Source organism: Falco peregrinus, chromosome 6 (assembly GCF_023634155.1).
Source record: "Falco peregrinus isolate bFalPer1 chromosome 6, bFalPer1.pri, whole genome shotgun sequence".
NCBI classification, from domain to species: Eukaryota; Metazoa; Chordata; class Aves; order Falconiformes; family Falconidae; genus Falco; species Falco peregrinus.
The window spans coordinates 55,092,266-55,118,568 of NC_073726.1; the positions used below are offsets into that span (position 1 = coordinate 55,092,266).

General features: G+C 44.2%; 2 protein-coding genes across 3 annotated transcripts in view; both read right to left on the minus strand.

The window, feature by feature from the left end:
* Nucleotides 1–16,439: 16,439 nt before the first annotated feature.
* On the minus strand, nucleotides 16,440–25,645 carry PDE6H (phosphodiesterase 6H). Of its 2 annotated transcripts, none has more exons than XM_005237359.3 (4): nucleotides 25,501–25,645; nucleotides 20,597–20,786; nucleotides 20,289–20,329; nucleotides 16,440–19,377 (listed from the first exon to the last, which is right to left on the minus strand). In XM_005237359.3, exons 2-4 carry the CDS (start codon nucleotides 20,734–20,736, stop codon nucleotides 19,301–19,303), a joined length of 258 nt encoding a protein of 85 aa, XP_005237416.1. In that variant the 5' UTR covers nucleotides 20,737–20,786; nucleotides 25,501–25,645; the 3' UTR covers nucleotides 16,440–19,300. The 2 variants fall into 2 exon arrangements, with proteins under 2 accessions (XP_005237416.1, XP_005237415.1); XM_005237358.3 differs by lacking the exon at nucleotides 25,501–25,645 and adding an exon at nucleotides 23,859–24,100.
* Nucleotides 23,078–26,303, minus strand: part of LOC101911108 (histone H2A-IV) — a 232,107-nt gene continuing 228,881 nt past the window's right edge. Inside the window, exon 2 of the mRNA XM_005237376.4 lies at nucleotides 23,078–23,092. The gene's annotated coding sequence lies outside the window, so the exon portion shown is untranslated. The remainder of the gene's footprint in view (nucleotides 23,093–26,303) is intronic.

The following is a 26,303-nucleotide window of genomic DNA, read 5'->3' on the forward strand; positions in this document are numbered from 1 at the left end:
GAAAAAAAAAAGCTTTTACTTCTGCTGCTCCTGCTATGAGAGAAAAGAAGATAAAGGGGAGCTTCTGACAGATTACTAGGGCAGACAATTGCAGGGTTCATTTTGGTCTGGGTTACAATTACCAGAAAAGACATAGGAGGTTGTTCTGTAAACTGTTTCATTCTGAATTCTGGGAGAATTTCATCATTTCTTAATGCATGGGAATTGTGGGAAGGTGTGTGAGGACTGGCAGCACTAACCTATTTCTATGCTGTATCTGCTTTATATCATACTTGAGTGAAGTTTTTTTGTGTCAACAGAACTTATTATAAAGGCAACACTCAATTTACAACATATAAAGTTAATTTAACTCTGCAATGAAGATAAACCCTGCATTTCCTGCTGTGTTTCTATGCAGAAATGCTAGTTGCTGTGAATAGCAAGTTTCCTTTGGTTGTGGTGCTCAGATGTGGATGCTCAGACACTTCGCAGCATACAGTTTAAATCTTTTAAAGGAAAAAAAGAGGGTGTCAGTACTGGTATGGACTCGGCATTCATTGTAATTTGCTTACTGAGAACCGTAACCAATGGTCTGAACTGTTGTTTCCCGCATGGAGTCCATCTCCACTCTTGTGCAAGTTTTTCTCCTCAGTGCTAATGATTTAAACACCTATTCATTACTCAGTAAGACTCTGCCCCTGGAGGCAAAGGAGTGAAAAAATGTCAATGTTACACAAAATGAAGTTGTGGTTTGTATTAGGTTCCTTTCACCCAATGCTGCAAACATGCACACATGCTTTAAATTTCTCTCTATTTCTAGAGGACTATTCTTAGTGATATGGTGAAATGTGCTCATGTTAAACATGCTCTAGAGGAGTTCCAAAATAAATCATGTCCTGAATTGACCTGATTCTCTTTATTGTTGCTTTTCTTTAGCTGCAATATAGCTTATGGAGTGATAAAATGCAACGCTGAAGGTAACGGTCTAGTTTGTTTCTCTCTGATATATTTAATTTCTTTCTGATACAATCACTGCTACATTTTTCTATTTCTGAGTTAATTTCCATGTTTTCATTTGATTCCACAATTCTCTAAAGGTGTATCCTCCATTTTACAGAAGGCAAACTGTTTAAGAATATATATTGCAGCATCTTGTAGCTAAATAAAAATAATATACTCTCTGATACTTACACAGCTGGCTTACTTATGGGATTTAGTAAATCTCTGTGAAGTTTTACAGGTATTTGAGAAGCTCTTAGTCAAGGAAGCTCCTTTAAATCCAGTTATTTCTGCTCTGTTCTTTTCTGTTCTTTCCACATACTTTCTTCTCTCGGGCCATCTCATGACGGTTTCACCCCTAGCTGCCAATACTGATTCTTGTGTCCATGCTTGGGTTTCTTTTTTTTTTTTTCCCTTTTTCCAGCTCCAGCTTTAATAAGCCTCCTGGGCTTTCTTTGAAGATTTCATCTGCAACTGCAAATAAACCCTTGTGTACTCTGACGCTTCTATTTGGATTAAAAAGCCAAGCGACCTTGTTTTAAACACTGAACAAAACGCTCTTGAAGATACATGGAGATGGGTACTCAACACACACCTGAACTCAAACCTGGAGCACATAAAAAATAAAGAGATTTTTAAAATGTTTTGTGCCTTCATTAACAAATTGCTCTAAGTCTGTTGTAATGTTTAAGTTCCTTTCTGTGTTTACTGAGTTAAAGAGGAGTTCTGTAAATTTTTTCATTAGGGGGGATATGTTTCTTTCCCATTTTCCCCCAAACACTCTGGTTCTTGTATGTATAAAAGAAGTTCTCCCACATACTTGGTTAATATTTCTAATATTTTTCTTTGTTACCTCATTCTGTTTTAAAGCCTTGGCTGAAGCTCTTGAGACATGTTGAAACAACTTGAGATCACCCAAAAAGGAACCTGAAATGTCATGGTACAAACTTGGCCTTGCAATGTCAGAAATTTTGCAATCAACAATATATGCCCTGTTCTGAGGCACCGTGTTTTAACACAAGCACTTCCCAAAATCTTATTACTGCATTCCAGCACAACCCCTTAAGAGAAATGGGCAATGGTGAGACCTTCCTGGAAATGGCTAGGAAAAACAAAGTCAGAGTAAATGGGTGATGACCATGCATGGATCTTGCTGCTCCTGCACACATTCTCCAGGGATAGGGAGTGTCTTTTTATTTTATGGTTGTACAATGCTTAGCACAGCGAAGCTTTGATCCCTGATAAGGGTTTTTGGATGTTTTGGGAATGGCAGTCAAAACTGTGCTATTTAACCAATGGTTATTGTAGTGCTTTGAGAATTTGGTTTGTTCCCACAGGTTTTATTTTTATCCCCATTCCCCAGCTATGTATTGGTGTGACTGCTGCTGTCACTGTTGTGCCAGCATTGTCCTCACTGCATTCTGGACTACTTTATTTTTGGATTCTGACTGTGGCACTCACCTCTAATCACATGCAAATGTCTGCATCTGGGCTAGGCACCTTAAGTTTTTTCCCTTGTCTGTGGAGGATTAATCAATGTAGCTGAGACTATGGTACGACTCATCTCATGCTGAAGCAGATGCCTGTGTTTGGTTAGATGAATATGTCCTTTAACTCCAGCGATTTTATTGACTAGATCCTCCTTGACAGCTATGCTATAGAAACCTAAAGTTAGGAGAGATTAATCCCATCCTTAGAGACCTTTACCATGGTGTCTGTATAACTAAGCATAGAACGCTGATGTGTAGATGGTGCCTAACCTAATCCCGGTCAGAGGGCTGGGTGCTGCAGGGGCTGCATCCCTGGCCCAGCAAAGGGGCTCCCATATGTTTTTCATAGTCTGTGAATCTGTTATAACCAGGCCCACAGTCAGCCAGATCTGGGGCAGAGTGTGAACTCCAGATAATAATCTTTCTCGCTTTTTCCCTCCACCACATATTCCCTCCCTGCCCTGTCCTGCCCTGCCCTGCTCCTCCCTTTGGCTAATCGCTGCTGCTGTTCCCAGGGCTGTGCTTGTGCTCACACTGCCTTCTACTTCTAACCAGTCTGCCAGTTTTTTACTGGTTTCACTGTTTTTTCACTGAAAATTTTTTACTAGTGTCTAACTACAGGGGCAGCAGAAGTAAGAGAAAATCCTTCCTCAGCTTTTGAAATAGCTCAGGACATAAGACAAGCTGCACTGGGCCAGCCCGAGGGTTCACCCCCCCCTCATGTTTTTGATAGCTGGACACTGGGGAAGGATGCAGGGCAAGCCCACGGTAGCACTTCCAGCCTGCAGGGGTCTGGCTCAAAAGCTTTCTAAATCAGAGGCATTATCTTTGAATCTAAATAGATGAACTCTCACAGACAAGGTGGCAACGTGGCAGTGGGTCTGAGGTTGCCATGTCTAATCCCTCCCCTACACTCCTCACTCTCGACTGGGCATTGCTGGCTGCATGGCTGTTTTGTAAACACAGGCTTTACTTACAGGAAACAACTCAATTACTTTTTTCTGATTTTTTAAAATGAAATAACTTTTCCTTAGCTATAAATTCCATAGAAATTGGCTGTAGTCAGAGAGTGGAGAAGCAGTTAATGAAAGCGTTGCCATCTGGGATAGTAAGGGCCTTGTGGGAGACCAGCCGTATCAGGGCTGATGCATCTCAATCTCAGTACAGAGTCAGTCAGTTTGTGACTTGCACTAAAGATTGCCGCTGATTTAATACTCAGTCATCCAGGACATGGACCTGCTGGGATAACCAGGCTCTGAAGAGCCTTCTGACCTAAAAAGACCTCTGTAAGGTGCAGTCCAGCCAGAAGTCTTCTTTAGCTCAGAGGGTACACCCCCAAGCTGGAAAATAAAGGCTAATTGCAAGCAAAAATGTGACACCAGTGCTGAGAACAATGATCAACTTCCCAAAATGGCACAGAAATAGGGAAGACAGTGAGAAAAGTGAATGGGGAAGATGCTCTGCAGAGGGAAGAGTTGAGAGGCCTGTTTTTTCACTGAACAGGCAAGGTGGGCAGACAGTATATGCTTACTGATAGCAAGCTGTGATCCTACAGCACTACATCAATAAACTACAGCATTTAGAGAACAGCTATCCTGATTTGGCACCCTGTTAAGGAGCATGAACTTGAATTTACATTTCCACAGCATCAGGGATAGCCTAAAGGTAAACCCCTCTGAAGCTAACCCAGTGGTTTGCAGTCTGCTTTCCTGCCTAACTCAATCTGGGAAAGACACCAAGTGGTCCCCTGGTGCAATGGCAAATAGATTATTTGGCCGTGGCTTCCTGTACCTGCTACATTTCTAACGTACTGCCCTTAACTTTAGCTGTTTTATGCTGCTGCACATGAGCATAGAAAATATGTTGTTATTTGCTCATGTATTTCTTTATAGAAACACGTTATCTGGAGGTGATGTGATCTGTATAAAATAGCACTCCACCAGTGATTTCTGGACTAGCACATAGGTGGCATATCTATGTAGTTCATAGCTCAGATGTCCTGGAGCTAGCTCCAGTTAGAGCTGGAATGTCTGAGCAGTGCTGTGCTGAGATAGCAGTCTGAATCTGGAGTAGAGTATAGCACAGCAGTTTCACTAGTGACTCCGTTTCTCTGCAGGGAAAATTAGCTGGCCAGGCTGCTGTGCTGAGCTGAGGTGTTAGGCTGTTTCCCATTCCAGAGCTATTTTGGTGGGCATTAACTGTGTGACCTTTGCACCAGGCTCTGTTGTACGATGCAGGTACGATCTGTTGCTTGTTTCTGCACCAAACAGATCCATGATATAACAGACAACATGACAAATATTAACCCAGCAGAGGTTATTTTTGTCTGTTGCAAGAGAGCTGTACCCAGAATAGGACGACATGGAGTAGATCTGGTGATGCTTAATGAGTCAAGAAGATCCAGGGCTGGCTGGGTAAATCAGCAAAGCAGATCTATAATGCGGAAAACAAACAGTTCAATAATGCTTCTACTTTTAAGATGAAAGCAAAGCCTCGACTCAGTGAAATAACAACAGCTCAGATAAATTAGTACTAGAAAAGTGATGAAACCACAGCAGTAGCTTTAAGTTATCTGGCATGGATGCTGCTGAGGAAATTGGTGCAGCAACAAGAATTCTGCATGGGCTGCAAAATGCTGCTGAGAAGCTGTACAAAATTACCACAGTTTGATGCTTCAGCTAGTTGAAACACTTACAATCCAGACTGGTATGTATGAAGCAGGTTCCTGCTCTTTAGGTGGGTTCATGGACTTTTCTAGATCATCGCCAACCTTGGATGATGTCTTTTATCTTTTTTCTGATATGTTTCAAAACATTTTCTAATGGAGTCTGGGTTCCTGCCTATCAAATTAAAGTGTAGTGACAAGCGCCTTGCTTGCCTTGGTTGTTTTTCCGACCCTTTAAAAATAGTTCATGAAGTCCCCAGGGACTGTAGATCACAAGCTGAAAAGCACTTAATAATTCTCTTTCCTGGTGCCTTGCAGATTCCTGGGACACAGCGTATCTTTCAGCAGAAAAATCGGGTGACGCATTCATAGCTGATTTGAGACAGAAGGCTTGTTTTTTGTATCAGGACAGTGAAGCATGCATGGCAAAAAGAACCTCACAGAGAAGAACAGGGCTAAGTGACATTTAGCGTATGGTAATGAATAATTTTCTTGATTTCTTTTTTATATTTGAAAATTTTCTTTGGGAGGTGAGGTGAGGAGTAAGTGAGTTTGTAGGGTAGAAAACCCTGGTTAGACTTACTCTTCTGTGGCTGGTTTTATTTATTTTTTTGTTGACTTGGAGCTAGGGACAGTCTGTGGCTGTTTCTTTCTTCTTCAATTGTATTTTTAACTTTTGGCAAAGTCTCAGAATGTTGAGGATGCTTATTTTTGTAGATTTCAGAAAACAAAATAAATAAAACCAAGCTATTTGTATCTCTGTGCTTGTGCCATTCAAAGTCGTAACTATGACTTTCACTGGTCAAAACAGGACCCAACAGCTGTTTTTCTACAGCTGTGGAAAGCTCGGATAATACTTGATAGTGCTAAAGGTACAATATATTTTCCCAAAAGCCCCTGTCTTTGCTTCCACTAGGAGAAAGTTCTTATTTATGGTACAGCTGCCAAAAGATGAAACTCATGTTATAAGGCTGCTTTTTTCCAAGCAAGTCTGTACCAGCACTGGCATTTCCTAGAGCAGAAATCACTGCTTCCACATAGGGGGGATTTATTCTGAGATACACACACATCGTTGTGGATGAGTATCCTGGACCCCTCTGTGCTGCTTCTGACCCCAGATGCTATGGTATTGCTTCTCTCCTGCATGGTGGGGTGGGTCATGGGAGGCAGCAAGGCTCCCTATGCTCTGCCTTCAGATGTCGGGTATTACTAATCCCATGGTTACTCTTCTGTCAGCTTCTGAAAACTCTCTAAATTTTTCTATGGATGAGGAACTTCCCTGTGTTTCAGTGCCAGTAATGGGAAGCTCTATCTGAGGAGGCAGCCTGCTGCCATGTGCCACCTGTGGCTTTGCAAGCCAACCATTGTGCTCTTGGGTAGCTCTGGCAGTGCATTTTGGAAGGCAAAAGCTACTCAGGCTCTCCTTTCCCCACTTTCAGCTGGACCACAGGGCAACAAGAAAGTGGACAAAGGCTGGAAGATGGCAAAGGGCAGCAGGATGGGACAGTGATGCTGTGTCAGGGGCGTCTTCCCTTTGCACAGCCTTAGAATGACTTGCATCGAGGCCTGAGAAGCACGGGCTGATAGGGCAGAGGTTTTAGGGCTCTGTTTTCACAACCTCTTACAGAATGCCATTGTCATAAAAGCATCTTTCTGGTATTTCTGGATCTAAAAAGTCCAATAAAAATTTAAGTGGGAAAACATACTAAAGTCACCCTTATTTTTTGTGTTTATAGCTCCAGTTCTCACAGTACATCTCAGACATTACTGTCTAACCATGCAAAGCTGTGTCCTCAATAAGGACATCTCCATGGCCAAGAGCTGAGCACCCAGCACTGTGTGCAGGGGGGGAGCAGGGCACAGTGACCCTTGAATAAACAGAGGCAGAACCAGTACAAGCATGTGGGGAGCCCCAAGAGAGCAGGACGTGTTTACTAGCTACTGCCATCATCCTCCAAAAGGAGCTTAAAGGAGGCAGTTGTGTACAGGGCATGGGGAACGAGAACTGGAGAGATTCACACCTGCAGCCTCACTGCCTCCAGCACTGGAACAAAGGCAATGCCAGGTTAGTCTCAGTCTGTGCTTATGGTACTGACAGCAAATCCAAGGGGTGGCCTTGCTTCTATAGTTGGACTTTGCTCTGAGGGAACAGGGGTGTCCTGGCTACCTTCTTGTTAATTAAACCTTATTTGAGAGCAATCAATTATTAGCATCTCTCTGTTTTGATCCCCACAGGAATCAGTTCTCCCTCTGATTCTGGTATGTGAGGTATGGACCCTGCCTGCTGGACACGCTTACCCCATCCAAACGTTTATCGCCCAGTTTCTGTCCTAGGTGTGTCTTGCGAGCCTTTCTGAGACAGTAATGCTCCACCGTAGCCTTGCTTTGAGTAACCCACGAAATGCAATATCCTAGGTTAAGATATTAATGAGCATGAGGCAGTGTCTTCTGGTTTGCCATAGCTGGCTAAAATGTTAAACCAACAAATTACCTTGTCTTCTCTAAAATGTTCCTTCTTGTTAGTTACTTCATGAAGGCTAAGAACTTTACGGCTCTTTTCATAGTAAAGTCCTCAGCTCCATTGTTTCAATGAGTTTAGCTGGATTTTACTGCTGTGATCAGCCGCCAGCCCTTGGAGGAGCCCAGGGTTCATACTGTGAGTGGTGGTGCCTCACAAACCAAATGTAGAAAAAGACTGCTTGCTGGAAGGAAACACAGTTCCTTAAAACAGGGCACATGAGCACCTGAGCTTCTTCTAAGGACCCAGAAAGCTGCTCAAGGACCATACACTTGCTGCAGCTGGTCACGTATGGTGACTTATGGGAGCAAGGTCAATTTTCAGCAGCAGATGTTTTGACTGTGTGTAGGGAAAGGCTGTGAAGTGTATTTTTTATCTTGAAACTACTGGGACAATGCAGTTATCGTAAAGATTCTTTTATCTTTCTCCCTGGAACTTTACTATTTCAACTTCCAATAACTTCTACTAATCTCCACCATGTCCTACCTGAATTCTTGAAATGCTGCTTTTAAGTAACGCTGACTTAAAAAAAACCCACCAAAACCAACATCCCCTGTCACTCATTACAGTGTTTTGTAACTATATTTAAAGGCAGAAGGTTTCCTGACCTCTCTAGGTGAGGAAGAATGTAGAGCTTTTAGTATTTTTCAAGCAATGATGTTCTAACCTGAAACCCACCATCTGCGGTTGATTACAACTGGCCAAACAATGAATGACCCCAGCATCCTCTGCTTTGGAGCATGAAGTAGGAGAGCTACTGTCTCTTTCAAGACAAGTATTGAAGAAACTTGCAGGTGATAGCCAGCACTATGAGGCATTTTTTTTCTGAATTCTGAGATAAGCAAAAGGTCATATTTCTATGTATTTCTTTAGTAGGTATGAATAGGTTTATTGTGTGAACTCCTTGCCTAAGGGCACCATGGATAGCAAATGTTTCTTTAGGTTCCAAAACTATCTACACTGCATCATGAAGGAAAAATTCACCAGGTGCTCTGAAGCACTAAGACATCAGTTCTGGCTCAGGATGTCCTTGAGTGCAAATCACTGGAAGCTACTAGATTGTGTTAGTGACATAGTGTTATATATTGCCACCTTCTTGTATCTTCTCCTTTGCATCCATTAGTGGCCACAGCTGGAGACAGAGTAATGTGTTTGAGGGACCTTTTGTCAGGTTTGGCAGAGACTTCTGCCTTCTTATGCTTTTTTGAATGTTTCTGATTTAAATTAGACATACAGAAGGCAGCAATGAAGCCCTATTTTGTCTGGCCCATAGCAACAGGCTAGATATTTTGCAGTGCCTGTGTCAGACTCAGTGACATTGATTTAATGTACATGCCAATCTCAATTTTTCCAAATACTTATGGATGAATATAAAGGCTGTAATATTTAAACACAGCTCTTGCTCATGGGCTCCCACCTGTGCACCAGTGGGTAAGCATGGGTGATAGATTGTCAAAACCAGCTGGGATCATCCTACAGACATCCTGTATAGCTCTGACTTGAAAACATCTCCAGTGGTCCTGAAAAAGAGCTCTGAACTGTCTGAGCCACAGATGTCACACAGTATTGGTTTGAAGACCTACAGGGCACAGATCACGTGGAAAGTTGTTTTGGTACTCAGAAATGAGCAATGTAGTTCTTATCTGAATTTGTCAAACACTAGTTTCTAGTCACCAGATCTGATTTTACTTTTGCTGCTTGGAAGAGACTCATCTCCTATCAGAAATGTGTTCCTACGAAGACATTGCTGGTCTGATCAAATGGCCTTTTGACCATCTCTAGTAAACTAAACAGGAGTTATGGGTCCCTGGTGGAAAGCAATGAAGCCATTTCAGGTTACTGAGTACTGCTCAGCAGCTGAGCTGGAGCAATGTGTTGTGCTTGCGCTCTAAGCTTGCTGCAAGCAGAAAGGATACATGCAAGCATTAGCCACCATGAATTATATCTTACTTGATAATTGAAGCAGCCAAAGAGGTCACCTTCTCTAACCCAGTCAATGAGCAGTAACTTTTAAAGCTGGGGCAACCCCCTTGCTTTGGATGTGTGTCTGAGCCCTGAGCTAATTTACCCCCTCTGTGCACTTTCAGTGCTGCATCACAAAACTCAAGGGACTGAAGGGGCTCTGGAGACAGATTTCTCATTTTTAAGTAGTGTCAAAGTGAAGACACTTGAAGGGCAGTGAAGAGTTTTTGCACTGTTGTGTAGCTCCCAGCCACAGTTGCAGTTTGAAAGCAAGACAGAAGATTTATACTATTGGGACCACTTGGGACCTCTATTTGGGACTCAGAGAGAAATTCCGGTCAGTCCCCACAGTATGACTTTTCTCAGTCCTTCAAAAGAGGTAACTTAAAGTTTGCTCTGTAATTAAATTATTATAACTAGCAGCAATTTTCTCCTGCTTGCAATTTAGTTCATATTAAATTTATCTTATCATTTTTGTCTGCATGAACTTGGGAATCTTGTTTTTAATTGACTAATTTAGATAGATCAAGAGATAAGGTTCTTCTGGGAGTAGGCACCCAAAGGCTCCAAACTGCTTGTGTTGAATCACCACCCAGGGGCAGGGTAGTGAGGGTAAGGAAATATTCCTTCCTGCAGAGTTTATCAAGAACATCTTGGGATCAGGGTAGCTAATTATTCAGGTTAAACATTGCTTGAAGCAAATTTTATACGTGTAGAAAAACCAAGTGTTAAAAGAATATGAAACCATAGCACTTTTTCAGTCAGGTAGTTTACCAGTTTGCAGTGGGTTGGTTTTTTTTGGGAGCCTGACCTGATCCAAAGCCTGTGGAAGTCTGAAGAGATTCCTGGCTTAATTCAAGGAATTAAGTTGTATGCCTTAGTGCCATAGGATATTATTACACTAAAGAGCTTATTAAGATTAAAAATGGGATTAGGCATTACCATGAATGAATGCTAAGAGTTTACATTGCCGGGATAAAGCTGCAAAGCTTTATTCTGCCTTTCAGGGAAATTGCCCCAGATTGGAGCCAAGAAAAAAATTTACATATCATAGTATTAAACACAGTGAAGTGTTCTTGTATCTTGTGTTTTCCAAAGTGGAGAAATCTGGTACTAAAGGTAGGATGTGGGACTAAGATCTCACTGTTTTTTTCCCAGAAGCAGTTCTTACTGATCAGCGAAACAAATATGTCTCACGTACTTCCATGCTCTTTCTTTTGAGCCCTAGATTTTTGCTGGGGTTTTATATTTATTTTTCCAAATTAACTTTTGGTTGCAGTTGCTCCGTTAGACCCTAGAGAATCAGCAAAGGACCCCTGGTGGCGCAGGAAAGAAGCCTGAAAAGGAAAGGAGAAGGAGAGAAGAGGGAGAGGAAGGGAGAGGAGACCTGGGCCAGCTGCTGTCTGTGGGAGAAGATGGAGGAGGGAAAAGGCTTTCCTAATGTGCATTGTCTGGCAGAAAAGGAAGGGAAAAGCATGTGGGAGGGAGGCAGAAATAGGAGGAGAGAGGGGCAGGGAGGATGCTGGAGAGAGGAAGCAGACAGTGCAGCACCAGGGACCACGGATGGGGGCATGCAGATGGTGTGTGGGGATCAGGCCCCCCACGCCTCAGCTCAGCGAAGGGTTGCTGAGGACTGCCACTTACTGCTCGTGTCCTTCCGTAGCGTGTGGCAAGTGGGAGGCCGCTGCTGCTGACTCTGCTATCTGATGGTGAAACAGTCCTGCTGCAGCAGGGGATTGCTTGGGCTGCCCGGCGCTTGCTGAGGGTGAAGGGCAGGTGCAGCCACCTTTCCCAGAGGCTTCTCTAACAGGGCTGAGGTCTGAGCCAATGGTTTTTTTCTTTTTTTTTTTCAACAGAGAAATAATAACTCCTGACATGTAACAGGGAGCAGAGGTGAAAGCTCAGCTCAGACATTTTTCTTCCATCCTATTAATGTGTTTCTATTTCTTCGCTGCTTTGTTTGTGTCTTGTTATCGAAAGCTTACAGATGGCTGCTAAACAGAGCTTCCTGTGTATTTAACTCTGATGTTGTAATGACTGAGAATAAATTTCATGTGAAAAACAAACGTGCTTGCTATATATCACTACTACATAGCTTTAGAGAAAGCAGCAATGGCGATGGTCCAGCGTGACTGCCCTGCCTCCTGCAGGAACTATGCCTGATGCATACCTCATTTTATCTGCAGGGGATTCTTGGATGCTTTCTGCAGTCCAGTCACAAATGTCCTAAGTAACAGAGCCTTCCCACTTCCCATGGGACAAAAGGCCAGCTTTCTCAAGGAAGGCATTTGTTAGGACTTCTTGATAACAATTACTTGAAATGTTGATGTTTTGTTATGTTCCGATAGCTTTTCCATGTTTCATCGTAGCTAATATTTGTCCTCTTTTGATATCTACGCTCTACAGCTACCTCCAGATGGGAATCACAACTCCACCTGGCTGTTTCAGGGGGCTGTACAAGCTGGAGAAAATTCCCTGCTGCCTGTGGAGTCCTTACTCCTCCATTCTTCATTTTCCTATCTGTATGTTTTCTTTCCTTCCCCTCCTCCTTCTACATTAGCTTGAAATGCTTAACAGTTTATGAACCTCTGTCCTCAAAATGCCTAGAACCCAATACAGCTTTCTGGATGGGGTTGCAACAGTGTTAAGTTCCTCTCAGGTTTCTGATAACATAGCTCCTTGTGGTACTATTTCTGTATAGGCAGCTTTAGTCCAAACTGGCTTAATTTGCTGACCGCACTTCATTCCAGTTTAATTGCTGACTTGCTTTCCCTTTGCTCTTGTCTGGGATTGGTGCTTACCAGTATTTCTCCTAGCTTGAGATTTGTGTCTGAAAGGACTGTTCCCTGATGCCTCCATCTGTGTGTTCCTCATCACAACCGTCTATATGTGACCTGTCCACGTACTGACATTTTGAAGATGGTTTGTGCTGCATCTTCACTGTCCCCCACTTGTTAGTGAAGTTCAGTATCCACAGGCTGGAGTAACATACTGGCTTGGAGATCAGAATTATTACTAATTCATTAGTTCTCAGTGATGTACTTACAAAGTGCCTAGCATGGAAAGACTGTGATCCCAGTGAGGGTTTCTGGTAACACTGCAGTTGCTGCAGCCAGATCTAACACTACTTGTTTCCCACGTGGTTGGCCTGCTGTTATTTTTCTTCCTCTACTTTCAGACCTGCCGCCAGCTCCCCTGGTGCTGACAGATGCACGCTTACTATGCCTGTGCCAGCAGCTGCTTGGATGATAAGGTGGCTGTCTGGTGTACAGGTTTGAGTTGACTTGTATCCAGTTAGCTTTTGAGAAGAGCAAATAAGCTTGCCTCCTTGTGACTGGAGAAACCAATGTAGGGTTTTGATGTGATGTGAGTTTGTGCTTCAGGTCACCTGTGGGGCAGAAACTTCTGTATGACTGAGGAACTGGCCCTGTTTCCCATCTGTCTATAACCTGCCATCCCCTCCTTCGACTTCTGTAAGCCTGCACAGATCACACTTGCAAGGGTTGTGTTCTAGCCAACCTACACTGGAGGGGGTGTTAACAGACCTGGGATTTCCATCTTTTGCTTCTTTCTGTCCTAACCAGAGGTGGAAAGAAACAAAACACAGGTTATTGAGTTCTCCTAATAACACAAGATAGATTCTCCCACTGATGTTACTCCTGCTTAACTACTCTGTCACCTGTGATTACATGGCCATTGTGGTGGTAGCCTGGAGCACCCCTTGCTCCCATATTTTGATGTGTTTCTCTCCAAGCTCTCTTTCTTCCTGGATGGTTCTGCTGCTTCAGCTGCTGACTCCCAGGTAAAGCAAGGCCTTTTGTAAGGGACCAGATTCAGCTTGCTCAGTGGATGCCCCTTATAGATAGTTTATGCCTTGTATGGATGCTTTTCTTCAGTGCTACAACAGGTTTGGAGCTCCTGCAAGTGCTCCTTGGCCATGTGCCATACCCTGCCTGGTACAGTCCATAGGGCAGAGCCCAGTGTACTGCTTTTGCAGGCAGTTCACAGGCTGTTCTTTTGTTCCTATGCACTTCTCTGGTGCTCACCACTGTTCTGACCAAGCTCTCAGGGTACCAGAAGTCTTCTCCACTCCCAATGTCCCCCCACCCCGGCTAAAGTCATACTCTTCATAGGGTGTCCTGGTTTCAGCGGGGATAGAGTTAATTTTCTTTTTAGTAGCTGGTGCAGTGCTGTGTTTTGGATTTGGTGTGAGAGCAATGTTGATAGCACACTGATGGTTTTAGTTGTTGCTGGGTGATGTTTGTACTAAGTCAAGGACTTTTTAGTTTCTCAGGTCCTGCCAGTGAGAGGGCTGGAGGGGCACAGGACATTGGGAGGGGACACAGCCAGGACAGCTGTCCCAAACTAGCCAAAGAGATATTCCATACCATCATGAACATCATAGCATCATGCCCAATATACAAACTGGGCAGGATGGGGGTTGGCTGGAGCCAGCCCGTCACTGCAGGGGGACTGGTTGGGCATTGGTCAGTGGGTGGTGAGCAGCTGTATTGTGCATCACTTGGTTTCTTTTCTCCCTTCCCTTTTTATTTCATTCCTCTCCCCTTGTCCTTTTTCATTGTAACTGTTATTGTTAGTATTATTATTGTTCTTTTATTTTATTTCAATTATTAAATTCTTCTTATCTCAACCCCTGAGTTTTACATTCCTTTCCAATTCTCTTCCTTATCCCCCCGGGGTTGGTGAGTGAGTGGCTGCATGGTACTTAGTTACCAGCTGGGGTTAAACCATGACATAGGGTAATGTGGTTCATCTATTTGTGTCCTATCCCTGGTCTGCCTAGCCATCGGGACAGCCTGGTGTATGTTGCATATGTGCTGATGATTCCTATGCTCAGCTGCTTCATATACAGCCTCAGGAATGTGAGAAGCCCTCAGAAAAATGCCAGAGACAAGAAAAGTGTGTGAAAATGCCTGAAGGCAATGAGCTTTCATAGTGAGGGTGTCCATTTCACCCAGCAGGAGCAACAAGGGCCAAAAATCTCACCGCAGTTATGCTAAACTTCAAGAAGGGGGACCATGTAAAAAATGAGTTGTTAAAGGTAAGCTAAAAGTTGCAAGTGATAGAATTAAGTCCTTATGTGCTCCCAGCACAGAGTCTTCAGCCATCCCACTCATGACAGGTGGATTATAGTTGGTGTGATGAAGCCTGGGAGCTATAAGTGCTCCCTGCGTTGGGCAATCAGGACAACTCTGGAGGTTCAGGAGCTCAACATCAGGGTACTAAGCTGAGACCAGCTTTGACAATTTGAGGAAATTCCAGAGTTGAGCACATTTATAAGCATGTGATAGTATCTTTAATTTTAATTGCATGATCTTCTGTTCTTTTTTTCAAATCTGTCTAGATTCACATCACAATGGTATGGTGATGCTGAAAGAGACTGTTGACTGGAATAACCTGCCCACCCTGAGTGATGCTTAGTAAGTTATTCCTATGAGGCGTTACACAGATGCTCTCAAAATACATCCTCGTTGTTCCTTGGATCTCCAGGCTGAGGCCCTGGATCTCACTGAGTGAAATCAGACTCAGAGAGAGAGAGACTCACTAACGAGTGCTCATAGCTGCAACCACAACCAATGACAGCTGTATTTTGAACACCAGAACATAATGTTAAGTATTATCTTAATCTCTGAAAAATAGGTACTGGAAACCTAAAGGTGATGGATACTCTTGACATTACTTTTTCTAACTCTCAAAATACCATTTATAAAATAGAAAAATGCCCTACGAAACACACAGTGATATTGCCAGAGTACATTTGTTAGTCTATACCATATTGATCAATACCACAGGAAAATGTGATACTGGCTTGATACTGAATGAGGCACTCATTTGCAAACTGTTGGAGGATGGGAATCTTGCCCTGAGAATCTTCAGATCTTCTGAAGAATCCAATTTACACTGAAGATTATGGTTTGTTTTTTTTTTAATTGAGCTTCCTGAGGTGATTTAGATATATTAGGGGAGGAAAAGCAAGACAAGTGCTTCTCACTTTTCCCAAGGTTCATTCTTTTCTTGCAGAGATTTAGGTTTATTTAACTTCCTCACTAGAGCCAGAAACTGAGGTCAGTGAGGATGGACTCATCTTTGAGGGCACTCTGTGTTACAGAAATTTCTGGACATCAGCTAAACCCATCTTTAAAGCTGGTGCTATTAAATAGCAGTAACCATGTAAAGATATGTTTCTCTGGCTTGCAAAGTGTTTTTGGGAAGGGATTTATAAAAAGCCACTCCCCAGCTGACTCCTGGCTAACTTATATTTGTATCTCACAGGACAGAGAGCATTCAAAGTCAGAAGACACTCAGTGCTGAGTTGCAAGAATAAAGCTCAAAAGTTGGCAGAAAAGAAAACACTTTCTAAGGCTGAGACCTGCCTGGAGCATACACCAGGAGGCAACTGAATCTGACCAACCTGAAATGCTATAAATGTTTAGAAAGTTCAGCAACAACAAGAAACAAAAGGAGATGAGCATTTGCAGCTCTCTCATGCAGTCATAGCAATAAGAAGGATTTAAGTGGCATTCACATCCCAGTAATCTTGTGCTATAGGATAAAAACATGCTGACACTCAGTTGCATAAAGAATCCCAGAAGACATAACTGGCCAGAAAATTCCAGCCCTAAGGAAATCATATGCACCATACCTGGGAGAATATACCAGTCGTCACTCAGGGAAAAACTACTTCTCAGATGATATCACACTTGGTCGTTATTGCCTATTTAGTTTTCTCTCATGAGGAGTGGTAAGCGGCTTTCAGAGCTTTCCTCAGGAAAGGATTTCAGAATGAAAAGCTAAGTCATCTGCCTTTCTCCAGATACATTTTGTAAGCAAGTCAGACTACATTCCTAGAATTTTAAAACTTTTTTTAAAATTTTTATTACTTTTGACTTGTTTTCATAGTAAAAGAACAAAGAATAACATATTACAATGTATATAGACTGAAGTCCTTCAACAAGCTACTTTAACACATTTGTGCTTTCTTGCACCATAGCCGTCTCTCACTTTGAAAAATGGAAGTTTCAGGGGTTATAGCTCATTGGAAAAGACTCAGAACATCAGACAAAATAACTGTGAGGATGTTTTAGGATTCCTAAGTCTCAAAATTCCATACAAGTAAAGGAATGAATGTGATTCTTATTAATGAATAGAAATTATTTTAAAAATAATTAACAAACTGTGTTGACTGAAAGCATCTTCTGATACAGCATATCAGCCAGGCACGAGAGCTGGGGTATGTGTGCATTCCTGTTGGACTCTTCTAGGAAGAAGAATGGAGTACTTCTCTGATGGGGGCTGGGGTTATGGCAATCAGATGTGGAACTACACCAGGACTCTCCCATTTGCTGAAATGCTTCAGTCCCTGGACTACAGAGAAATTTGCTTTTACCCCAGTATTTTCTGACAGAGGATCTCACTATCTTTGAACTGCTTTCCCAAGGCCTGACTTGAAAAGGGAGCAAAAGAACTAATTCAAAGGTTCTCCTCTTGTTGTTCTCCTTCTTAAAAGAGCTTAAAAAAAGGAAAACTCAATCATGATACAGGCAACCAGCTTGCAGAATTCAGAACTGGATGCAGTGGGTCTTTCCCCAGGTAGAAGAGGATAGACTGAGAAGGAGGAATAAGGATCACATGCTACAGGATGGTGTAATGTGAGGGAAAGCACAAGAGCATTGGCATAGGAACATTCACATTTAACCACAGGAGGAGAGGGCTAGCATATAAGCTTGAAAAAAAAAATTAAATCAGTCCCCTACAGTAAAAGGTAAATAAAATGTAATTTACATAACACTTAGGGAAAGAAGAAAAGCCTTAAAAGGTGAGAAAGGTGGGAGAAATTGGTGCTAAGTGGAAAGGACAGACTGCCTCTGCCCAAGGAAACAGCTTTGGGCTGCAATTAGCTAAATCGTACATGACTCCTGTGCTGTGGTTGTGTTGCGGTTCTGAACCGCTCGTTGGTTTACTGCTGTTTCTAATGGTAGGAGTGCTGAATAATAAAAGCTGTACTCTGGACTGCCAACAGCAATTTCCTTTAGCTTTTTGTGCTCAAGCTGTATTTTAAATGAAAACTGCTAGCTTTTATTTCTGGAATACCAGTAGCGGATAACTATAGCACAACCATGGATTTATAGCAATGCTTTATGTGTGGAGATTGGTCTTTTAGGCAGGATTTGCTCTCCTCTGCACCACCACTCCTTGCTCCCATGAACACGTTCAGCGTAGGAAAGATAAACTGGGGAGAGGGAGTTCTTATGCAATGAGGCTCATCAAACTGAAGGCAATGATTAGAAATACCACCTGCTTTTATGTATATAATGTAGCTACAACAAAGCTTGTTTACTTCCTCCAAACAAAACAAACCCCCTTCCTTAATGCCAGGGCATCAGAGAATGTCGGTGCCTTCCCCAAGCGTTTAAGTGGTTATGAGTGCCTCACCACTCACCAGCACTCAGACTGCCAGAGACCAGGAGATACAAATCGATACGGTTAAGTGGATTAGCTCTGTGCTTGCCTGCATATGCATCACAACCTCCCCCTGCCTCCCCACCTGCTCTGCTGTTATCACTCTCTGGGGAGCCACCATTTGCCTGCTTGTCCAGGCAAGCTCCAGAGCTTGAAGTTGCCAGAGGATGAAGAGAGAAAAACCTTCCTGCTGACGGCGGGGTGTGTGTGAAGGGGGGCTTGCCCCATGCTAAATACAGGGAAGAAAGAGCAACTAATGCAATACTGTCTTCTGCTAAAAGAGGCAGGACTACTGGCACTGTCTGGTAACGGATGGTAATGATTGTCTGCCTAACTGGCAGCAAACATGTCCTGGGGAGCAAATGCCTCATGTAAGTATGTATGGGCACAGGGACGGTGTTACACAGGGGTGTCCCATCAAAGCAGAGGGAACCGTGTTATTTGGAGTGCTGCTTCTTTGGAACTCCATCAACAAAGGAATGAGTAGTAGGATTGATTTGTTTAGCTATTGATCTCAGACATACACATTTTTTTTAACATTATTAGAATAGGCAGAGTCTCATGGCTCATAGCTTGTAGGCAGTACAGCAGAGACAACGTTTGCAAGCCCTTTTCCTCATTTAGCTGATGAGGTCAATCTTAGCAGCAGATTCCTTCTGGTGAACCCTGGGGAAGGGCCTCTTATGGAAAAATAGCCTGATGTCTGGACTGGTGACTAATGCTGTTCCCTACAGATATACTCAGCAAATAATTGGTGGCCCAGATAATGTGGGGACATACTCATGGAAATCCTATACAGAAAACTGTCAGGGAAGGAAGGAAGAAAAAGAATGGGCTTGATATAATGAGGTCTGGACATACATGCACACAGTATCTCAGCTAATCAGAAGGAAAGTTCAAATACAGCCTCCCTGTATCTCCATAAACATGAGGATCTATGACAGTGGGAAGAGACAGAATATGGTGCAGGGAGGCATTAAGACATTTTTCAGTAGTTTCATCACAGGGAGCATGAGGTCTTCTCAGGGACCTGCATAACTTCTTTGCCAAATTAATCTGCACAGGACTTTGTCATAACTAGCTCTTACAAAACCACGCTGCCCATGAGCAAGTGGATGTAAGGGCCAAAAATAAGTGTCAAAGGTGATGAAGACCATGCTGGGATCTGTGGAGTCACCAGGTGACACCAGTAGAGATGCTGGGGCCTTAGATGATTCCAAACTGGGCCAGCTCATGCAGTTCCAGATGGCTGAAAGCTTCCCATGGGCAAATCACTGTGATATCTGCAGAAGAGAGAAAATGACAAATGGGTTCTGGTCACTGCACTTCTTGGATTTTTTTCTTCTTGGATTTCTTTTGTATTAATGGAAAGGATGATTTACTAAGGAAACATTAAGGAGAATGAGACTCCACTTGAAGGTTAAATGAGCAGATGAGCTCTTCAAATCTTGTACTAACTACGAGACCAAACCAGATCAGTGTATTTTCTCCTGTGCCACCTTTCTCTGTGAGCAAAAGCAAACCTGCATTTCTATAGTCTCTTCAGTGACAGTGTAGACTGGTGTAAAAATTCATTCTAGTTATGTGATTTCTCCTATTCTTATAAACTACCTGTAGCCAAACTCCTTGAAGAAACATGCAATCTTAAATCAGATGCTAAATAATTTGGTCTGCAACATTCAGGATCTGTAACTCTTTGATAGCTGCAATTGTTATTGATACCTAAGAAGTTCTGACTGGCTACAGTTGATCCAGTGTGTGTTTCTCAATCTCAGATGGGTGCATAAAATTCTTAAAATTAGGATTCTGGTGATAACACAAATACTTAACTGGCTGGGATTTGGTTCCTGTGATTTTTGGTATTAATAGCTTAGCATTTGGCATTTCTTTGAGAACCTCATTCTGCTGAAATTCTTAGCCAGAGTATTAGCACAAAACAAATAAGCACATTTGCAGCCAAATGAAAGTATTCAGAAATCGAAGCATGCCTAAATAGCCTTTCTCACTTGTAGGATATGTAAGCATAAGCATGACCATGGCAGCTTGCGGAGGGAGTACTAGCCTTCTCTGGTGACCCTGAGAGCTGCAGAGAGGCCAGGGAGACAGAGGGTCCACCCTAGAGTCCTCTCCCATGCTGAAGCATGACTGCACTTACGTTAAATCAGAGCATGACAAGAACATCCGCAGGGCTTACCTGTGCCCAGTCCCTCCATGCCTGGGATGTCATCTCCAAACCTAGGGGAGAAAAGAGCAGGTGGGGGGTGAGTCTGGGCCAGCAGCAGCCAGGAAAGGGGAGCTGCCCTGCACCCCCAGCCAGGGAAGAACTGCCAGCAGGCAGCTGATGAAGGGAAATAGTTCCAGGTGGGAGAGCTGATGGCACCAAGGGGCAGGGAGAAGCCTTCTGGCTCCTTGCCCCAGGGAAGACGGTACTGCAGAAGCCCAGCTTAGCAATGGGGACCCACCCAAGTATCATGGTTTCTTATTTTTCCAAAATGCCCTTACCCTCTTACTCCTTTTTTAGGGGGCTTGCTCTTGAACTGCCTTGTCTGTCTCTGCTTGAACTTGGGAGGCCCCTTGCGAGGTGTAGTGGGACCAGTTGGAGCATCTCCAGTGTTGAGGGTGGTGGCTGGGTTCTCACTCATCGCTGGGCTGCTGTGTGTGGCAGGCGCACACCTCTCTCAGATCCCTCTGTCTGCAAGATAACAGCAAGGACTGACACAACACTCTGCTTATCATTTCTAGGTGTCAGTAGTCTGGTGCCAGAATTACAGAAAATATAATTGTGACAAGATTAGAGATAAAGATATTAGACATAAAGAAATACTGTAATGTACACAAAGTAAGCAGGATAGTGCTGCCTTTCATCTGGCATGCTAGAATTCAGATGAGAAACAAAGGACACTTGAGCTAATGATAAAAAGACACTTAAGTCCATAGTGTAGTGACTTCTAGACTCATGGAAAGTCACATCTTCTTTTGTCTCAGACATAGCTAGACTCTTGGAGACAGGTTGCTACAGCAGCTTGCCCTGTAGTTTGTGTAAAATAGGAAGGTTAATGACAATGCTGTTTGTTTTCTAGTTAGCCTTAGAACAGCAGTACTGAAATTTTTACTTATTGGTTCAGGACATGACTACTAGGTCCCACAAAGACACACTTACGGCTTAGAGAAATAGTCTATCCTTGGGAATCATGATATACTTCACCTGTTCTTATATTTGGGCCTAAGCATTACCTTTTGGACACTGATTTGATGCTGAGATAGATGGGCACTTAGTCTGGGTGGAGCTGCAATTAAGGCCTCATGTCAGTACCCAACATGTGAAATGGCACAGGATCTTTGAAAGATTATAAAGAAGGCTAAGGCAAAGCATTGGAGACTGTCTTTTACGCAGAAGTTAATTTCTCAGGATTTAGGAGAGTAAAGCCTGTAACTTTCCCCAGGATGTGTCCATTTTGGTATTTTTAAGCATTATATTACATGTGCTGACCTCTTCTGCACCACACTGCACATGAGCCGAACTCCATTTCACAGGGGCTAAATAGTTATCAGGGAGCAATTCTTGTGAGGGAGACATCTCTCCTGCCCCAGAGGGCAGAACTGCTGCACCCAGAGCCCTTTGTTTCCTTCCCAGAAAGACAGCAGGAACTCTCACTGGTGACCAAGTGGGAGCTTCCAGCCCTCCATCAAATTTTGTGCTAATTAGTATGCTCAAATGGTCTGAGCAAGTGCATTTATGGATAAAAATAAATGCCATTTTTTCTCTCCTTCCTAAAGTCACATTCTTTCCCATGACCATTACGTAACTCCTACCTCCAGGTGTTTGTCCCTGTGCAGCCAAGCTGATGGAATCGTGGATGGAATTAACTTCAGGATTTTGTACTAAAGGCTAATCCCATTAGGTCACCATAGCACTCTGGCCTAATCCCCAACATCACCTGCAGTGACACTCTGGATTTTTAATCTCAGAACTATAAATGCCATCAAAGATGTTGATTTTTTTTTTCTTAGTCTGAAGACAGTTCATGTCTTTGTCCTAAAATAGCCGGACTGCCAGAAAGCAAAGCCTGAGATGCAAGGAGAAAGACCATCCAAGCAATCCTCCTGTGTCACTTCTGTATCAGTGCAGGGCAAAGAGCTGTGTTTCTGTATTTTGTGGCAATCTGGGAGTACTTCACCCCTGACATCTTTCCATCTGTGCTGGCAGTAGGACGAATCCTAATGATAGCACCTAGAGGCATGCTAGTTCTCCTGTTGCTTGTGGTTGGGGTCCTGTCTCAGATGTAACATCCCGAGCAGGAGACTGGATGGGTTCCAGCAGCCCCAAATGGAGCAGCAGATGGTTGTGTCTGCAGCTGAAGTACGCACAGATGCTATTCCCCCGCCTGTAACACAACGCTTCGTAAGTACATACTGTGCCTACAAACCCAGGGATCAGCTCAAATTGTAGAAGTTACTTATTTGGCTGCCATCTCTGCAGCACCTGAACAACCACCCGGTATTTACAGCTTTATCCTCACAGCATGACTGCATGACAGGCAAACACTGTCACCTTCACCTTTTACAGAACGGAAATGGAGTGCAGTGATCAGTATGACCTTGATTGCACTGCTGGGAGGAGTGACACAATCTTTTGACTTGCAGTTTTTTAAGCCCAAACTGAGAAGGGAAGGCAGTTTGGCACCAAAGCAAAGAGAGAATTTGGTGCCTCGCTATTACTCAAGACCAGTGAGGAATTCAGATGGTACTGCCCTACAACCAAATGCTTTGCATCAGAAAACTGCTCCATGGCATGTCTGCTAATGCCCTGAAGTACAGTCAGTTCTCTGCCTCAGGTACAGTTCTTATTGGTGTCCATCTCAGTGCTGGATACCCCTTCACAGAGGGGAGATCTCTCCACATGAGAGACACACATCCACTTGTTCATCTGACATGCCAAGATACTTGGGACCCTTCTCAAAGGCTACTCCCAGAAGTACAACAGAAAAAACAAACCACCTAACAGATTTCCAACCCTTTGGACTGGCATCCAAAACTTCTCAGACGCATTTGAGCTCCATCTCCTAGTGAGTTCCTTCCCTGCTTCACCAACCCCTGCTGTCTGCCAGCATGGTACCTTAACCACAAAAACCTCTTTGAGGATCAACTCCACTTATGGAGTGGACTTGAGTCCATGCCTTGCCCCTGGCCTTCACTCAATAGAGAAACAGATAAAGGGAAGACTCAGTCCTTGGAGTTTCCTTTTCCCCCAGTCTGAAGTAGTTGTATCCACCTACCAGCTACTCAATAACTCTGGATCTGGTAGGAAAAAAGATCTGCCCAAATCACACTTCATCCTGTCTCTCACCTGCATGAATTCAAGCAAGAGTACTCAGTGAAACCAGAAGGGACAATTCTAACTTCTTCCTTGCTAACCTCACTCTACTTATTCTCTCCACTCATCACCAAAAGAAATGGCAGAAGATGGCAAGCAACCTTAATGTCCCATAACAGCCTCTGTCTTGCAGCAGGAATCAAGCTGCCCTCCCACCATTGAGCTGGTGGGACTTACTTGCCATCACAGGCAGGCAAAGATGTCTCCATTCATGCTGGAGAGGGCCCTTCCCCCACAGCACGGGACCTACCTCAGTTCCCACACCTCAGGAACCAGCTGCCCCTGCACACAGACAGACACAGGTGGGCAGGCACCCCAGGATCACAGACATGAAAGAAATGCCCACATCAGCTTCCCAGAAGAATTTCCCAGCCTTTCACCTCCCTGTACCTGGGTACTTGGATAGTCCTTGATACCACAGCAGATGGCTTGACAAATGTTTGACGAGACTGAGGCTCCTCTAGATCTCTGTAAATGCTATGCTGCCTCCTCCCAGTGCTTCCCGGGCTGCTAGAGCTCTTCTGCTGTGCCAGCACTGGGATGCAGCTCCCGGGTGAGAGCTGATGGCTGTGGGTGCAAAGACTGCTGAGGAACAAGATCTTCTTCCATGCACTTCCTCTGCTCCCTTCTCTGACAAGGCATTACTTAATTGCCCCTGACAGACTTTCTGTTCAGTCCAGGGTTTAATCCCCTGGGTAAGAGCTTTGCTTGTGTCCAAATGCTAATTATACTTAATACACATTAATGTGCTTATCTCAGTTGCGTCAAATATCCCACGTCTGGGTTGCTGGCCAGGTTAATAATCCTTCTTTCAGGTGTTTTTTTTAACGTAAAGGGGCTTGAATACTACTGACAAATGCTGACTCTTTAATCTGCCCTCTCCTTAATCTCTGATTCTCTGTGGAAAATTTCCCTGACAGATAATGCAGACGCCTCACTTGACCTTCTTCAGACAGATTCAGTACAGGAACCCATCTTCCCATCTGAAACCTTCAAAAATACAGACTCCTTCATGTGCACTTGTCTTCCTGGTGCCTCAGGAGTGTCAGACGCAGAACCCCTATGAGCCATGGCCTCCATGCAGGGATACACTGGGTGCAGGCAGCAACCAGGAGGAAATACCCTTGTTTTCATGTTCCTTTTGATGGGTTTCTTGCATGCTCAGCTCTCAACTTCATCAGAGCCACTGGCATCATCCTTGCAGCCAGGCTTTCATCAGGGAATATTGTATCCAGTGTAAGATGCCTTTGAGGAGTCTCTCAGCTCCAGACTCAGTTGCTTGAGCTGGCTAATCATAGCAATGGAAAAAGTCCATATAGGTTCAGCCCTTTCTGTTCCTGTGTTTTACACAGGATCTCAGAACCTTCATACTAGCAGCAGTTTTAAGACAAAGGACAGATGAAAGAGAATGCACTCTAAAAGACAGAAACTCATTTCAAGTAGAACTATATTCCCACAACTACTTCCCAAATGGGGATCATTGGAAAGATTATCCCAGCTGAAAGAAGGGATTCAGTAACAGTGGAGGTACAGCATCACACGGTAGAAACTCCCCACTGATGTGCCCTGCATGTATGGCTGGGCACTGGGGCAGGAAACATTGGCTGCCTGTCCTGACTGCTCCTCTGGAGCCCTCCCAGTGCTGCTCACATGTGGGCTCAGCCGGCCAAGGACACAAGGCAAGGGGGACCCAGGGAGTCCTGACCAAGGGGTGCCCAGCATGAAAAACCAAGCAGCCCCGTGGAGGGCAGAGCTGCTCACACAGGGAGCTCTGAGACAAACCACGGCTGCAGCACTTAGCCTGACGTTAGAGGAAACAGAAAATGACCACCCAAGAACCACAACTCCCTCTCTTAGCTACTGGGTCTGTTGACACTTCCAGGCACAAAAATCCCAATGTTTCCCCCATGGGGTTTTATCAGGACTTTTACCTCCTCTGGGTTTTGTATCCAGTTCCTTTACCAGCACCCACACCTCGCCCTGTCCCCCCGCCATCCTTTGCTATTGCTTTGATATTCTGGGAAACACTTACAGTGCCAAGAGGTCCTCTTGCAAATCATTTAACTCCTGTCCTCCAGCTTGTGTAGAAAGAGTCTCGAGGTGTTCTTTCTCCTCCAGATATACCCTGCCACCAGGTGACATCAGGGCGCCAATCGTGGGCGGGCCCCCGCATGGTGGTGGTGGGGGGGGGGAGGGGATGCGTGGGAGCGCTGTGACCCCAGCACCCATCTGGCACAGCTCCAGCAAAGTCTGAAGGAGCAGCAGAGCCTTGATGTGCTCCTGAGGGGCAATGTGCCCCTATCTGCAAGAACAGGTTGTGACTTCTCTGGACCTCCTTGGGGGAGATCTCTGGAGAAGCAAAGTGGAATAAGGAAATCATCTGCCCTTTGAGTGATGCTGCTGCTTGTGAACACACACGCACATGCCTGCACATGCAGGGAAGGGAGGAGTTGGTCCTAATCACCCCAGATCCCTCCCCTGTGCTGGTGAAAGCATAAGGAGGCTTCCCGCAAACTTCTCAGCAGTGCCGCAGGGATCATGATGCACCTTACAGAGCGGTGCATGTGGCCAGACCGGTGCCAAGAGGCCTAAGTCCTCCCAGGGGAGTCAGGGAATGCTGCTGAGAAGCTGCACAGGGCCCTGGCAAATATTTAACTGCATCCAGCAAATGGGATGTCAGGCAAAGAAGGGGGAACCTTTGTGTCGCACACAGATGGCCAGTCAGGAGGGTGGCCTGTCACCTCTGAGACCCAAGGCATGGGGCTGAGGGTAACAGCTGGGTCACATCTGGGTACTGATAACATTGCTACTGTGAGGGGCTGTCTGAGAAAGGGA